The sequence below is a fragment of the Vombatus ursinus genome, unplaced genomic scaffold (genome assembly GCF_900497805.2).
Source record: "Vombatus ursinus unplaced genomic scaffold, bare-nosed wombat genome assembly UNPS02014768.1, whole genome shotgun sequence".
In the NCBI taxonomy this organism is placed as follows: domain Eukaryota; kingdom Metazoa; phylum Chordata; class Mammalia; order Diprotodontia; family Vombatidae; genus Vombatus; species Vombatus ursinus.
The window spans coordinates 20,021,423-20,038,640 of record NW_020954546.1 but is presented as its reverse complement, the minus strand read 5'-3'; the positions used below and the strand labels follow the sequence as shown (position 1 = coordinate 20,038,640).

The 17,218-nt window shown below is 47.9% G+C and overlaps 1 protein-coding gene across 1 annotated transcript in view; it reads left to right on the top strand.

The window, feature by feature from the left end:
• The first annotated feature begins 5,521 nt into the window (after window positions 1-5,521).
• Window positions 5,522-17,218, top strand: part of TRPV2 (transient receptor potential cation channel subfamily V member 2) — a 38,466-nt gene continuing 26,769 nt past the window's right edge. Inside the window, exons 1-4 of the mRNA XM_027862434.1 lie at window positions 5,522-5,691; window positions 13,133-13,410; window positions 14,346-14,479; window positions 16,591-16,743. Coding sequence (XP_027718235.1) covers window positions 13,202-13,410; window positions 14,346-14,479; window positions 16,591-16,743 — 496 coding nt within the window. The 5' untranslated portion in view covers window positions 5,522-5,691; window positions 13,133-13,201. The remainder of the gene's footprint in view (window positions 5,692-13,132; window positions 13,411-14,345; window positions 14,480-16,590; window positions 16,744-17,218) is intronic.

Here is a 17,218-nt window from a genome sequence, read left to right as displayed (position 1 = left end):
TGAGGGAGAAGGGGGCTGGAACTCTTGGGGTTCTTTGCCAGGTTAGAGGTGGATTCTCTTGGATGGACTACAGGGCCATGACTGCCTGATTGTGCAAGGCCTCCCCAGAACCATCCTAATGGCACAACTCTGGAATCCTGAGCTCAGAGCTGTCCTCCTGATGTGAGGGAGATGCCAACCTAAGTTGCAGCTTTCCGTTGAGGATCATGGAAGTAAGAACGGTCATTGGAGGCCATCAACTCCAATCCCGTATTTTACAGAGAAGAAATTCCTGGTCGTGACTTTGAGTTTGGACAGGCTCTCTGACAAGTGTGGGAAAAAGACAGTGACCTAATTACACATCTGCTAATAAACAATGAAGAGGGCACAGGATTTGGTGGCAGGACACTTGGGTTTGAATCTCAGCTCTGCTACTACCTGGGTGACCTTGTACTTCTTGGAATCACAGACTTTAAGTAGCCATCTAATCCAATACACACACACACACACACACACACACACACACACACACACGGAATAATCTTTAGAACATGAATGAATGCCAAACCATTTATTAAACGCTCATGATGTGCCAAGCTCTGTGCTAAGTGCTCAGAGATACAAACAATAATCAGACGGTCCCTGCTCTCAAGGAGCTCATACACTGATTGGGAGATACAAAAACACAAAAGAAAGTCAGCTTCAGGGCAGATGGCAGGGACTCAGAGATGCCAGGGTTAGGCGAGGGTGATGAGGGACTTCAGGGTGTAGAGGAGGGCAGATGGTAAGGAGTGGGGAACTTTAGGGGACAACTATAGGGAAAATGGTAAGGTTTGTTTTGTCTCCTCTCTCATCTAAGCTGAGTGAGTCATGGGCCAGTATGAAGGGGGAAGGCCTGGGGAGAGGGGGATAACAAGGGGAGGGGGTTTCCAGTGCTGGTGGTTTTTGAACCCCAGCAGGCCCAGGTGGAGATGGGGCAAGGTTTGGAAGAAGACAAGAGAGGAGTTGGCATAGCCCAATGAGGGATCATCCAGCCTTTCTGGTCCTCTGTCCCTGGGGAGGAAGGCAGCTGTAAGTGGGTATGAAGATACTGTCGGTCTCTGTTCCAGACTCTTGAACTCTGTGACTTGAAGCAGAGAGAGTGTGGTACCATGGAATCTGGAGGCTGAGGGTCTGGGTTGGGCTACATGACCTTTAATGTCCCTTCCAGCTTTGATCCTACAAACATTGGTAATGGATGGGCACTTTCTATCCCAAGAAGGCAGTAGACACATTGCCAATCTCTTAGGAGTTTCTACACTAGCATATCCCACCCCGTACTAATCTCTTCCCCCAAATATAATGGAAGGAACAATTTCCTAAGAATTCAAGCTGACGGGTGCAGTGGGTTGCCTCAGGAGCAGAGGGAACTTTTGCATTGGAGAGTTTCACTGAAATCTCTTCCCACATTGAGTTTCCATAACTGTCCTTGATGCAGAAACACTCTGAGAGTATCTCCCCCTCCCTGGATCAGATCCCCGCTTCCGCCAAGGCAGCCTTATCTCTTGTGGATCTATGTTAGTTTGATTTTATGCTGATGCATCTTGAGTGAGCAGAAAGAAGAGGAGGGATTCTTTTAATGAAATGAAATTCTCAGGGTTGCCTCCCCTCCCTCAGAGCCCATCCTCCCTCTGACTGAGAGGAAGTCCTCAAGCCTCTCAATATGGTTCAGGCCAACCCGGGTTCTACTGAGTTCTAGCTGGGGGTGAATGAATGAATGAATGAGTGAATAAAGTAACAAGCATTTATTAAGGACTTGCTATGTGCAAAGTACTGTACTAAGGGATGGGCATTCAAAGAGAAAAGCAAACAGACCCTACTCTCAAAGGGAGAAACCCCATATGGAGGAGGTTTCAGCTTCAACAGATGGAAAGTCCCTGTGGACCTTGGCGTGTGGTGGCAAAGCAGATGGTGGGGGCCGAGTCTGAAACTCAGGGAGAGTCATCTAAGTCTGAGGTGGCACTAACCACCGAGCCACAGACGGTGTTGGGAACTCACATTTCAGGCCTACAAGGGGACCCCTCTCCCCACCGAGACACACCCCTCATCTTGCTCTCTGGAGCCCATCCTCCCTTCACAGGCCCCCCCACCCCCAAGCTGACAATTCTGGGTAGCCTTGCCTACAGCCAGAATGTTGGCTTTGATAAGAGGGGAGTGACTGGGCCGATGGGCGGCTGCCTGTCGATGTGATTTCAGGGTGCTGGGAGAGCCCCCAGCTACAAAAGACCTCCTGCTGCCTCTACCTCAGTGGAATTTGAAATTCTTCTAATAGGGAACTCCTTTCCTGCCCCAATCAGAATGAAATTTGTGCCTGATGAGACATAAAAAGGGCCAGAGGCTGGGCCCTGGGAGCCGCTGAGTGAACAAAGGCTTTCCTTGCTCTACCTGGAATCCGCCCTGGCCACCCCCGGCTTAGGTCAGGGGCTGCTTTCTCCATGAGGCCTTTCCTGGTGACTGGCATCGTGTGTGTGTGTGTGTGTGTGTGTGTGTGTGTGTGTGTGTGTGTGTGTGTCTGTGTGTCTGTGTGTGTGTGTGTCTGTGTGTGTGTGTGTCTGTGTGTGTGTGTGTGTCTGTGTGTCTGTGTGTGTGTGTGTGTCTGTGTGTGTGTGTGTGCGCGCATGCGCGCCTGTCCTTCTAGAATGGAAATTCCTCAAGGACAGGAACGGTTTCATTTTTGGCTTTGTATCCTCAGCACCAAGAACACTGCTTGGTATATAGTAGGTGCTTAATAAATGCTTGTTGAAGGAAGGAAGAAACAGATAACTTAATGAAGTAATAAACGGATAGCTGGGCAGGGGGCAGCTAGGTGACACAGTGGATAGAGTGCTGGGCCTGGAGTTCAAATTCAGCCTCAGACATTTACTAGCTGTGTGACCCTGCGCAAGTCACTTCACCCTGTGTGCCTCAGTTTCCTCATCTGTAAAATGAACTGGAGAAGGACATGGCCAACCACTCCAGTATCTTTGCCAAGAAAACCCCCAGATGGGGCCATGAAGAGTTGGACACGATGAAATGACACAACATCAGCTGGGCAGGAGAAAAGGGTTTCCTTGAGTAAGTTCAGGGAACGCCTAAGGAAGAGACTCCCTCTAGTGCTAGAATGAATTTTAAACTTAAGCTTGGGGTCTTAGGGAATGAGGCGGGCAGGTGAATGAGGGGAGTGGCACTCGGACCCTGGCTTCCCTGGCTTCCCTGGCTCAGAGGCCAGCTCCTGTCCACTGCACCACCCGGTCTCTTCTCCATCTGTTTTAGGCGGGAGGGGAGGGGGGAGCTGAACCTCACTGGGAGAGGGGATTCCCAAGGAGTCAATTCCACCAGGACAGCGTTACTCGTGCTCTGTGATCTGCAGTCTTATCAGGTCAGGCCCGGCTGTCTGGACCACTGAGGAGAGGTCATCCGGCCCTGGACATGTGTCAGGGCCTGGACACATGTGTGTCATCCAGCCTGTGTGCGACAGAGGCTGCGCTGGGGCCCAGTGTCCTGAGGCCAGCTTTCCATCGGGGATGGTGCTACGCCTCATTTGACATGAGCTATTATAAGACTGCTGGACGGTGGTGCAGGTTTGGTTCTGGGTACGGGGGAGAAGAAGGGGTGATGGGGGAGGGTGGTCTGGAGCCTGAGGAAACCCTACCAAAACCTCAAGAGTTTCTTCCCAAGGGACGTTGAGGTTTCTCTTCTCCCTGCTGGCCGCCCAACAGGAAGCGTTCCAGTTTCTGAGGCCGATTGTCTCATACACAGGACGAAGAGATGCTCTGCACCGAGGGCTTCATTGTGGAACTGGTTCTGGAGCTCACGTGGAACATGAGAGGAAGCACGTGCACAGGAATAAAGTAGGTGCATAGAATGTGACAGCAAGAAGGGGGTCAGAGGTCAGCCAGCCCAACCACCTCATTTTACAGAGGAGGAAACCAAGGCACTGAGAGAGGCAGGGATTTGGTCAAGAGCAAACTCATCCATTCATTCACCCATCCATCTGTTGTTACTCAGTCATGTCTGATATTGGAGTGGTTTGCCATTTCCTTCTCCAGCTCATTTGACAGATGAGGAAACTGAGGCAAACAGGGTGAAATGACCTGCCCAGGGTCACACAGCTAGTACGTGTCTGAGGCTGAATTTGAACTCAGGAAGATGAGTCTTCCTGATTCCAACCCCAGTGCTCTATGCACTATGGCGCCACCTAGCTGCCCCCCCAATCTAACAAGCGTTTATTTGTTAAGTCCTACTGTTTGCCAGGAATTATTACCATGCTAGGCGCTGGGTATGTAGACTAAATTCTAAGTGTCTCTGCTTTCAATAGAGATCAGCTTTTATTGGGGTGAAACACAGATAAGCAAAAGGAATTTACTTACAAAGTAATTTGGGGGTCTGAGTAATTCTGATTCACTAGTAACCGAGCAGGTCAAGATGGGCCAGGCTTAGCAGACAGCTTGTAAGTAGGGTTTCCAAGAGGCAGAGGTGAATAGGGAGAGCATTTCAGGCACGCGTGGGGAAAGGCCCGCACAAAGGTGCAGAGGTGGGAGGTGGGATGTCCTGTACAGGGAACAACAAGGACGGTTTGGCTAGAATGTAGAGTGAGTGATAGAGCTGGGGTTCACAGAGAGGTCCTCTGTCTCCAAATCCAGCCCTTTCCCACTATACCAAGCTGCATTCTCAGACACTTAGAGGGAGCTGTCTTAGGGTTCCTGGTTCCTATATCAGGCCTCTCCTCACTCTCAGCCGGGGGAAAAAGATAGCCCGACCTTCTGGGCTTGAGCCCTTGGCCTTAGACTGGCGCACAAATGAAGGTCCTTGTGGGGAAGCAGCCCTCCAGCACCCCACCAAGTGTGTCCTCAGAGGCTTGGTCAAGGAGGGAGAGTGTAGATGAATACAGAGGCCAGTGTGGTATCAGCTCCAACGACCAGAGAAAGTCAGGAGGAATTGGCCCAGACACCACCTGGTATCCCTCAGCTAAGCGGGCAGGGATTCATAGGTCTGGAGCTGGAAGCCAACTTGTCCAGCCTTGTTTGACAGATGAGGAAACTGAGGCCCCAGGAAGTCAGTTACCTAGGAAGTACTCATCAGAGGGGGAAATTGAACCCAAGGGTTCTGGTTCCAGGGCCAGGACTTTCCCCTGCATCGAGCAGGCCATCTGCTCTGACCCAGTCATCACCCAACCTCCCAGCACTGAGACCAGCATGCAGTACTGGTGGGTGCCAACTTTGTCCCAAGACCCCGCTGGACAGTGGCTTCTTCCCAGAAGCTCTGGCAGGCTGCCAGGCATCTCTGATTTCTTCCAGCGGGCTGGCGGGAGTCACCCTTGACTCCTGACTTCTGGAGCTCCCATCGGCCCATCTGCTGACCAGGCAGGAGGGAGTTAACTCCTTATCACCCCGCAGGAGACTTGCTTGGGTAGAGAGCAGTGTGTGTGTGCGTCTATAGGGGGGAACCAAGACAGGGCACACCCCTTAGAGGAGGTGCCTTCCTGTAGCCTCCCCTCCCCTCTCCTCCTCCTTGCTCTTCTTACTACCTCTCGGGATGATCAGGGTCTAGTGCATCCCTGTCTAGCCTCTGGACCTCCAGCCCTGCCAGGGCTCCCCCTGAGCCTGACCAGGGGACCTAGCCCCAGAACCCAGGAGTGCTCACTTTCCTGTCCATCCCCAACCCACGGCAGGCAGCTGTGCAGTCTCCTTTGGGGTAAGTAGCTAAGGCTATTCCCATTTCTCTGAACCTGTCCAGGCTGTCAGAGGACCCTACAAATGAATGGGTGCTGGTGGGAGCAGAGGGGAATGGGGCAGGAGGAGGGGGTCTCTCTTTGTGTTTCTGGCTGGGGAGGAGGAGTAGGGCAGGGCTCCAGACGGTTCTCTCTGGACCTCTGGACCCTTTGCCCCCACTGGGTCTGGTTTGGCGTGAGACCTGATAAAGACAGCTGTGAATTCCTTGTAGGGAGGACAGAGATGAAAAGGGGGAAGGCAAGAGACATGTCAGACAGCGGGAGAGGCCGGTGGGTGCCGATGCCTGAGGGGCATCAGCCTGATTCCGGGTGGGGCTCTGGGTCAGGAAAGTGGGGTGCAGGGGTGATGCGGAGGAAGCTGAGACTCTGGGGAGCAGGAGACCGAGAGGAGGGACAGGGGGCCAGGCACGCCTGTCGAAGGGAGCCATCCTTCCGGCAGCCAGCCAGAAGATGGCTTTCAGACTTAAGAGCCTATGGTAATGAGAAGCTATGAATCAAGGTTTCATGGTCACAGCTGCTTCAGCAAGCAAGCAGCTCTATCTGGGTGAAGAGTGCAGCCCCACCCAGGCCTGAGGGAGCTCAACGGCTCCGGGGGCTCGGATGAACTCCCCTACCCTGCCTTGCCATGTCCCTCTCCCTGGCTTCTGTCCCTGTTACTGACACCTGTCTCTAGCCCCACCTCAAACTCTGGGCCTGTGCTCGGCCCTGTGTCCCCTTCCCTGTCCCAAACCCTTTTTCCGTTCCTCTCTTCTCTTGTCCTACCCCTGCCTCCCTCCCTGCCCTGGTCCTGCCTTCCCTCTCTCTTGTTTTCCCTTCTTCTCTTCCTTCCTATCCTCTTCTCACCCTCCATTCCCCTTCCTAGCCTCATCTCTCCCTACCCTGACTTCTGGTAGACTGAGGCTGCCCCTGCCATCCCAGAGCTGAGCAGGAGAGAGGGGCCCTGGGAGCAGGAGTCATAGAACTACTTCCCCACCCTCAGAAGGCCTGGCCACCATGCCCTCGTGACAGCTGTGGTTTCAGTTGGCCCATGAGGGTGACGTTATACAGTACAGGAAGCTCCCTTATGTGGGCCACAGAGCCCTAGGTAGGGCCTTATGGAGGGGCCCAGACTGGAGAACTAGGCACGGCAAGCTAATGGTTAGTGCTCAGTGTTTTGCCATGGACTGAAGGCCGGGAACTCCAGGAACTCGGAGCTTGCCTTGGCAACATGTTTGGGGAGTTTGCGGGTGCTCCAGCTTTCACAATGACATCTTCTGGGAATACATACATGTAACAATATGCACACACGTGTTTGGGTTTGTACATATATATATTTATATGCATATATGTCATATACACATATGTTTATATAAAATATATGTATTTGAGTGAATCTTTGATTTCATCAGTATGTGGGGAGCTTCTGGTGAGGGCTGCCCTCTCCCTATGTACAGCTACATCTGTTCTGCCACGTAAGAGAGTTTGAGATATTTTAATATAGTTTAGTGCCAGGGGCACTGAGAGGTAACATGTCCTGTCCGGGATCACATAACCAGTGTCAAAGGCGGAACTCGAACCCGGGTCTGACTGACCCAGAGGTTCTCTCTCCATTCCACCATGCTGCCTCTCTGCTAATGACTTTTCTGTTTGGTGACATCATCCCACAGGTTTCAGGGCCTGCCCAGAGTTCCACAGAAGGACTCAGTGATTATCCAGACTAGTGATGCAGGTGGAAAGTATAAACAGGTTCCCAGAAAAGTGACTGTTGAAAAAAACAAACTTTTATCGGTTCCTTCTACTTTTCCATCATAATCATTTCTAGACATTCACATCCCAAAATGGAACCCTCCCTTATAACAAAGAAAAACATTCAACAGAATCAACCATGCCATTGCCTCCTTATCTGGAGATGGATGCAGCATTCCGGCCCAGAGGCTCCCACTTCTCTTTAAGGCAAGGAAACTGTGTGTCAGGATCTGTTCTCCAGATTCTCCAGGGCTGTTCAGGGCTTTTCAGTTACATGGAGGCTGGCGTCCTTTGAACGGCCTCTTCATTTACATAAGATATTAATGTATACTATTATTAACAACGCATAATAGTATTATAATATATCAATAATACATTAATATCAACAATGTATTGCAAACTATATGAGAGTAATAGTGTAGATTATATATTACATATAATACAATATTAATATGCTACTATACTATGTTGTTATGGTTATCATTATAATATAATTATTAATGATATACACAGTATAATATGATATTAATGCCATATGACATTATTATATATTGTATGCTGTTAATAAATATTACTAATATATAATTATTATAATAGCTAATGTTCATGTAGCACTTACTATATTATAGGTACTGTGCTAAATGTTTTATAATTATTATCTCATTTGATTCTTACAATAAACCTGAGAGGTTGGTGCTATTATTATCCCCATTTTATAGATAGGAAAACCAAGGCAGACAGAGGTTAAGCAACTTTCCCAGGGTCACTTATATCATTTAATCTTTACAACAACTCTGGGGAGGTTGTTTTTTAACATACGAGGAAACTGAGGCAGACAGATTAAATGACTTGCCCAGAGTTACATAGCCAGTAAGTGTTTATGCAACTGGATTTGAACTCAGGTCTTCCTGCCTCCAGGACCAGCACTCTAACTATTCCATCACCTAACTATTGCATCACTTCCTCACTGCAGTCACCATTTATCTTGTTCTGGCTCTGTTTGCTTCTCTCTGCATAAATTCTTGAAAATCCTCCCATGTTTCTCTGAATTCCTCATCTCTGTCATTTCCTAATCTGAGTTTTGCTTAAGGCCCCTCACTTCCCGAGGTGGCCCTGTCCATTTATGAACAGCTTGGATGGTTGGGAAGTATCTCCTTCCACAAAACCTCATTTCCTTACATCCAGCCTATTTGGCAAAGCATGGGAAAATCTGCTTTTCCACTCCATTCACATGGCACAATTTGCTCAGCCATGGACTTCCAAAGCGTCTGGAGAAATCTAGAAAAGGGAGTGTGTGGGATGCAGTGAAAAGAACCCTGGGTTCTAGTCCTGACTCTGGCCCCAAGTAGCTAATCTCAGACAAAGTCCCTGCCCCTCTCCAGGTCTGAATTTCCCCATATGTACAACAAAGACATTGACTTAGAATCTAGGTAGAATATAGAACTCATTTGGATAGTATCTAGTCCACACTATTCCCCCTTCTCTTGTTGTACACATGGGGAAACTGGAGTATGAATGGGGGGAAATGATTTGCCCAAGGTCACTAGGCAATTCTCTCACACAATAAATTGCAGAAAGTTGCTGACCAGGATGGAGTGCTGGAGTCAGGAAGACCTGAATTCAAATTTGACACTTACTAGCTGTGTGACCCTGGGCAAGTCACTTTACCCTGTTTGCCTCAGTTTCCTCATCTGTCAAATGAGCTGGAGAAGGAAATGACAAACCACTCCAGTATCTTTGCCAAGGAAACCCCAAATGGGGTTGCCCAAGGCAGATAGTTCAGGGAACTGAGAGTAGAATTCAAGGTCTTTGATATCAAATTTAGGGCTCCTTCCAGCCTGACATCCTGACAATGTGACCTCCAAGCTTGAATCTTCTATGAAATACTCAATAATAAAGTTGATCAGGCTGGGCGACCCAGGTATAGGATTCCCAACCATCCTTCCCCACCCCCAGCTCCAGAGTAAGGGGATTGTGACCTTCCTCCATATAAACAAGATAAAGTGAATGTTCTCTAGGACATGATGGGACAGTCTATACAGTATTCTGCAAACCTTAGAGCTATGTATTAACGTGGGCCATCACCCTTTTTTTTTTTCACTATTGTTGCCATGATTGTGATTACTGGAAAACCCTGCACAGCTCCAATAGAACCAGAAAGTGGGATTGCCCAGGAGTAAACTGTCTCCATGGTTACAGCCCTCCCTCCCCCCAGTCTCCTTTCCACTCTAGCGCTATTGATTCAGAGCTGGAAGGGGCTTTTTTTTTTACCTTATAAGGAGTTGCTGTGATGCAATGGAAAGGATGTATGAACATTCAATCGTTGGGGATATTATTTTTATTCATCAAACTAAAAAAAAAACTCCTAAACTTATTTTTTAAGTTAACTAAACTTTGCTTAAAAATAGAAACTTGAAAAATGTGACACAAATACTGATTTTTTTTTCTTCCTGTAGTGATGAGCAGGCATCTACGAGGATGCAGTCCATTTTCACAATCTGTCTCTTTAACCAGATGATAAGCTAACTGAAGCTGCCCAAAACAAGGACGGGAAAGGGAGGGTGGTACCAGTGGCTGTGCTTCAGTTTGTTAGTGGGGGCTCATGCTGTCAATGACTGTGGACTTTCTATCCTGTAGGCTTTCTGTAAATGTGTGGATAGAGAGCTGGACTTGAAGTCGGACAGGTATGCGTGTGTGTGTATGTGTGTGTGTGTGTGTGTGTGTGTGAGAGAGAGAGAGAGAGAGAGAGAGAGAGAGAGAGAGAGACATGATGATGATGATGATGATGAAGGCACATAAGCTCTCTCAGTCTCAATTTCCTCATCTGCAAAATACGATTAAGAAAAGCACTTACTTCTCAGGGCTTCTGGGAGGATCAAATGAAGCAACCTATGTAAAATGCTTTGAAAATCTTAAAGAGAGAAAGACTGGACCTATTTTAGCAGTCTGGAGAATTCCTGGGTGAGGAAATTCCCTCCACCAATACTGGTTAGCTAGTTGGTCAGCTGTTTTTCAGTCACATCTGATCTCTGTGAACCCACTAGGGGTTTTCTTGGCAAAGATACTAGAGTGGTTTGTCATTTCCTTCTCCAGATGAGGAGACTGAGGCTAACAGGGTGAAATGACTTGCCCAGGGTCACACAGCTAGTAAGTGTCATATTTGAACTCAGGTCTTCCTGACTCCAGGCCCAGCACTCTATTCTGGTCAGCAACATCCTGCAATTTATTGTCTTAGAGAATTGTCTAGAGCATTGAGAGGCTTACTGACTTGTCCAGAGTCCTGCAGCCAGTATGTGCCAGAAGCAGGACTCGAACCCAGGTCTTCTTGGCTTAAAGGTCAGTTCTCTATCTTCCATAGCACACCCTCCTCTATAATCCTTAAAATACTACCAAGACATAACCCTGTGTTCTCTTAGACAGTGGCTTCCCCACACCTGTTCCCAAATTCTCTCTCCCAGAAATCTTCACAAAGCTGTCCCAAAAGTCCCATTTCCAACAAGTCAGTACCGCTGCAGGGTTATGTAATGTGTGAGATGATGATGACGGTGAGGATGTTGTCATTTGGTGCTCAAAGTAAAAGAGCATTATGCAATTAAATTAAAATGCAAAGCCCTCTTTTTAGAGAAGCCCTGTGCCTGGCACACCCAGGACACACCAGCCTCCTGCCAAAGGAGACAAAGCTCTTAAACAGCAGAGCAAAACAGGACATTGCAGTAGAAAGACGTTTGACTCCAGAGGCATAGAACCTGGGTTAAAATCCTAGCGGTTTGGGTTTTTATTTTTTGGAGGCAATCGGGGTTGAGTGACTTGCCCAGGGTCACACAGCTAGTAAGTGTCTGAAGTCAAATTTGAACTCAGGTCCTCCTGACTCCAGTCCTGGTGCTCTATTCACTGCACCACCCAGCCACCCTGTTTGTTTTTTGTTTTTTTTATCTCCAACCAAATCCATGGTTTTCTTTCTGCAGTTTCCCCCCAGCAGATCCAAAGCTTTCACCCCCACATTGGCTTATATAGCTGGTCTTAGAACTTCAGGGAAGATCTTGGTTACATTACTACGCCCTGCCCTTCCTGCCTCCCCAGTAAAGACCTGGATTTGCAAATGCTCACATTTGTATCCTAGACCTAACCTGTCTTAGTAAAACACTTTACTAGTATTTTACTAGTTACAAATTAGGGGCAGCTAGGTGGCACAGTGGATAGAGTGCTGGGCCTGGAGTCAGGAAAACCTGAGCTCAAATCCGACACTTACTAGCCGTGTGACTCTGGGCAAGTCACTTCGCCCTGTTTGCCTCAGTTTCCTCATCTGTCACTTTGCCAAAAAAATAAAAAACCCCAAATGGGGTCATGAAGAGTCTGAAACAACTGAACAACAAAAGTTACTAGTTATCACCACCCTTCCACGTCTAAGAAAGTCCCAAGGCAGGGGGCTGATACCTAAGGCTTACACTTTCTACCTACTACTTCTACCAGTTAGTCTTTGAGAAAGTAATTTCCCCTCCTTGGACGCTGTTTCTTCATCTGCAAAATAACAGGCATGGATCTAAATCTAGGGTGCTGTGGTCCCGACCCGCATCTTCTGCCTCCACATTCCAAGGTCCCACACAGCCTTGACTTTAAGCCAAGGGATTGTGGTTCAGAAGTCTTGATCAAAGACCGGAGGGGTCTTCAACTTCACTTTCAGCACACCTCCCTCCCCAGGCACAAAGGTGGATGCAACAGGGCCTATCTCCAGCCATCTGGGCCCAAAGTCTTTCTCTTCATTAGGGTAGCCTTCTTCTTCCCAGTCCAAGCAAAATTAAGGCCAAAGACCCAAGCGGTATACATGTATGTATCCGTGTGCATGCATGTATCCGTATGCATGTATGTATATGTGTGCATGCATGTATACGTGTGCATGTATGTATACATGTGTAATATATGTAGACACAGACATGGAAACGGACATGGACATAGACATAAACATAAGTGGGGGCAGACCTGTGATTTCATTGGCACAGGGAATTCCTGAGAAGGAAAATCTCTCCCAGTACCAGTGAGCCCCCGATGTTGTAACTTAAGGTCTTTATTTTATTTTTTCAATTGTTAAAGCACTTATTGTTGTTTCCTTCCTACTCCCCCCCCACTAGAAAAAAAAAAGAACCAAAACCCTTGTAGCAAATAAATATAGTCAAGCAGAACAAATTCCCATATCGACCACGTCAAAAACTGCGCGTCTCAGTCTGCATGTTAACCCATGGTAGGGACCGTGTTTTATCATTGGTCCTCTGGAATGATCAGACTTCTTAAATTTTTCAAAATTGTTTGTCTTTACCATGTTGGTGTTATAGGATAGATTGTGTTTTTGACTTAATTTATTGAACTATGAATTATTAAACTAAATCATTTATTAAGTTATTAAATAACTTTCAGATTCAGAGAGGTTCAGTGGTTTGCCCAGGATCACGCAGCCAGGACCCAGGTCTTCCTGACTCCACCGCCACCTCTCTAGTCTCTTTCTAAGACTCTTCTCCCACCCCCACCCCCACCCCCAACCATCACCTCCCAGGCTGGCATTGGCTCTCCTACTTTCTCGTGGCGCTCTTTGATTTCGCCCACGCCCCTGGCCTTGGAAAACATTTGTTTCTTTCTCTGTTCCTGCCTGGCCTTGCAAAACCTTTCTGAATCTCTTTCTTTCTGAAGACGACCTCTTAGGAAGGTCCTAAGAACCTCCGGGAAGAGAGAAGACAGGGTACCCACCTCCGCCCCAAGATGCCTGAGCCAGCCAGAGCGCAGGCCTTCCGGCTGGAGACTACGGAAGGTGACCAGGAAGGGGGCACAGCGGCCGCTGCTGCCGCTGAGGAAGAGAAAGAATCTAGAGACCAGCTGCCCCCCATGGAGTCGGCCTTCCAGAAAGAGAGCAAGAGCTTCTCCCCTCAGATAAAAGTTAATCTTAATTACCGGAAAGGAGTAGGTCCCAGGTAAGCAGAAGGCTCCGTGTAACAATAATTTGGGGATCAGGCTTGTCTTAATGGGTATTCCTGGTTCTTTCCATGGACAAATCATCTCTCTGGGCCTCACTTTCCTCATCTGTAAAATGGGACTAGTTCAGGGATTGTTAACCTGAGTCTGTGAACTCGTTAAAAAATATTTCATTAATTACATTTTGATACAGTAATTAGTCTTGGTAATCCTATGCATTTTATTTTGTGCATTTAAAAACATTATTCTGAGCAGAGATCCCTAGGCTTCACCAGACTGCCCAATGGATCCATGATGCAACAGTTCCAACCCCTGGATCTCTAATATCCCTTTTGCTTTTAAATCCACGGTCCTTATCCCCAAGACCAATCTTGGTCCATCAAGGAGGAGACTGAAGAGAGTATATTAATTGGGGGGTTGGATAGAGGGAGAGGGAGCTGGGAAAAAGACCTTCCGTGTTCTTCCCATATAGGCTCTTGATGGCCCTCCCATCCCAGGTTTTCTCCCTCTTTAGAATAGCCTGGAAACTGACTTTCCCTGTGTTTCTCCCAATTTTCATGGGCCTTGGTTTAATCCAGGGGTGGGGAACCTACGTAAAATGAAAGGATTGGACCTCCAAGGTCTCTTCCAGTTTTAAATCAACCATGTGATTCTTAATCAGTCATCAATACTACAAAATGCATTGGATACTGGGAGAATCCAATATTCTGAGGTCTTGGGGGCAGATCATAACGGGTTGGCATCTAACTAGGTTCGTAGAATGTTGAAGCTGGAAGGGACCTTGGAAGTCATCTGGTCAACACTCAGGGCTGAGGGGTCAGTAGTGGGGCCTCTGAAACCAAATTCACTACAGGGGCAGAGATTTTTCCCTAGTGGGACATAGCCCAGTTTAATCTCCTTCTCTGTCTCCTGTTTCTCCTGGGTCCCTTGGCAGCCCTTCAGATCCAAACCGTTTTGACCGTGACCGACTCTTCAATGCAGTGATGGGGGGAAACCCGGACAGCCTGGGTGGTTTGCTGGAGTATCTGATGTTGACCAGCAAGTATCTCACGGACTCTGAATTCACAGGTATGGCCCCCTGAGCTGCTACTAGCAGTTTTTTGCACCCAAGGCAAGCACCATGAACAGCCCAGGGGGCGCCTATGGGGCCACTCCTGCTTGGGGAGGCTGTGGTGGTGGTTTGGAAGACAGGAAATTAGGGTAAGCCAGGGATGAGCTCACTCTGGTGCTGTCAGGGTTGGGGATGGTGAGGAGGAAGTACATCTCATGCTTGGTTCCTCGTGTAACGAATTACTCTTACTGGGTAGACAGTAAACTGTTTTAATGTTGCCAAAGGACCCTGAGATGGTCAGCATGGGGCTCGTCCATGTTCCATAAAGAGTTCTAGGTTCTTTTGGCCCAATGGGACAGATGGGCGATATTCACAGAGCTGTAATCAGCAATTTTGGTGTGGGGAGGGGAGGGGGGAGCAAGGGATAAATTCCATAAAACCTGCCTGGCATATTCTCTCAGTTCAGCTTTTTAATAAACATTCAAATGAAAGGAGAAGAAAGAGCCCAGGACATAAGGCCCCATGCCAGAGGAGACAGAGATCCAGGAGCCCATGATCACTTCCTACTTTAACGAATTATTCTTGCTAACTAGGCTCTAAGCTCAGATGCTCCTATGTTGTTGAAGGGCTCCACTATATCCTAATGTGTGCGCTCTGAGGCAAAGCCACTGTGGCCCGGCCCCAGTTACAGTTCTCAATACGAAGCCTAAACTTTGTCCTTCTCTGATGACTTAGATGCAGAAATGGTGACAAGCAGCCATGTGCATTGATATCAATGAAATCTATTTCTCACATCAGTGGGAAAAGTAGAACTGTCTAACAGTAGCCCCTTGTCGATACCACTTTCTCAGGGCTGAGCCCAGGGTCAACCACCTGTTCTGCCCTATCTCTTAGTCAATCTCCTGGGGTCCCAGATTGGAGGGGTGGAGGGTACAAGAAGAACTCATAGTAAGGGGTTCTTGTAAACACTAAAACATTATGACTTGCGAGCTACTGTTCCTCTGTGAGCTAGCTGTGTGAGCTTGGGCAAATAACTGAACCTGTCTGTGCCTCCTCTGTAAAATGAAGGGGTTAGGCTCAGTGACTTTCCAGCTTTCTATCTATGATCCTAGGAGCTCCCTTCCTGGTCTCAGTGTAATCTGACCTTGTTTCCAGCAAATGCTGTACCCTAGTCTGACCATAGTCCTCAAGGACCTCCAGGTGGGCTGGGCTGGGCCTGACTCAGGCTAGTAATCTAAATTCCCCCAGGAGTTCAGATCTGATATTGGAACAAAATGAGACACTCAAAAGTCATCCAACAGTTAGCAAAAGGACATGTCATTTACTTGGCCAAAGCAGGAGAAGGGTGTTCAACAAGGACAGGTATTGAGGATCCCCCCAAATTGATTCAGCTGAAGGAAGCTCCCTTTCCTGAGTTACCCACCGAGATCCCTCAGTCAAGTGTCCAAGCACCCCTGGAGCTCCTCAGGGCTGTTTTGTACTCAGGTGACCAGGAAGTGATGCCAACAGCCTCAACCTTAGTCTTTGGAATCAACCAAGACTCAAGTGTGATCTCAATACCATTTAAGGACAATTTAGCCTGACTTACCTGGGGGGGAGGGATTGGGGTAGTGCTGCCACACTGGGTTAATGACAAGCTCATCATTACATTTGTGCTTTTGCCTACACATTTAAGTGCCCATCCCTCCCCGGCCTTCCAGATCCAGATTAAGTTATACCTCCTACAGGAAGCCTTTTTTGACTACACCAGCCTTCTCCAATCTCTTCTAAAATTTCCAGTCTATACAACACATTCAAAGACTGAATTGGCAGCCAGTCCTATAATAAACATCGTCCTATAATCTTCTCTAGTTATTTCATATGTTAGAGTCATATCTTTCTAACTAGACTATGGACTCCCGAGGGCAGGGACCGTGTGTCTTATATTTAGCTGACATAGGCCTCGGTATACCATAGAGCTGAAGAGGACTTGTTGATTGATTGGCCTGAGGATGAGAGATCCCATTGGATTCATGGAAAACCAGTATTGGCATTAGCAAGGTTGAGGCTGAGTTGATTAGAACATGAAGGTCAGGCATTTGATCCCTTTCTGTTTATCTCCCTTTGCCCCACCTAACCTCCCTGACAGACGCCTCCACTGGGAAAACCTGCCTGATGAAGGCTGTGCTGAATCTCCGGGATGGGATGAATGAGTGCATCTTACCGCTGCTACAGATTGACCACGCCACCCAGAACCCCCAGCCTCTCATCAAGGCCGTGTGCACTGGGGACTATTACAAAGGTAAGAGGGGAGCAGGGGAATGACCGAGACATACCTGGAAGGCACGACATACCTGGGTTTTCCAGTCCCTAACTATTGATCTGGCAGCCTCGAGTGAGCCACAAAACCACCGAATTCTTACGCTTCCAGGAACCTTAGAGATCGTCAGGTTGAACCCCTTCATTTTTCAGAAGGGGAAACTGAGGCTCAGAGAGAGGAAATGATTTGATCCAAGTCACTTAGGGAGGCTAGTGACAGAGCTGGGACCAGAATCCAGGTCACTTGACTTCCAGTTTATTGTTTAAACTCGCCCAGTTTTTGTTTCCTCAGCTGTAAAATGGGGGAGAAGAAGCCCAGTCCTATCCATGTCACAGGTTTGTTGTGAGATTTAAATGAGACCAGAAAGGAGAGGATACTTTTGAAAAGTAGGAATGTAGTAAGCCTAGGTATTTTTGTTGTCGTTTTCAGTTATGTCTGACTCTTTGTGATCCCATTT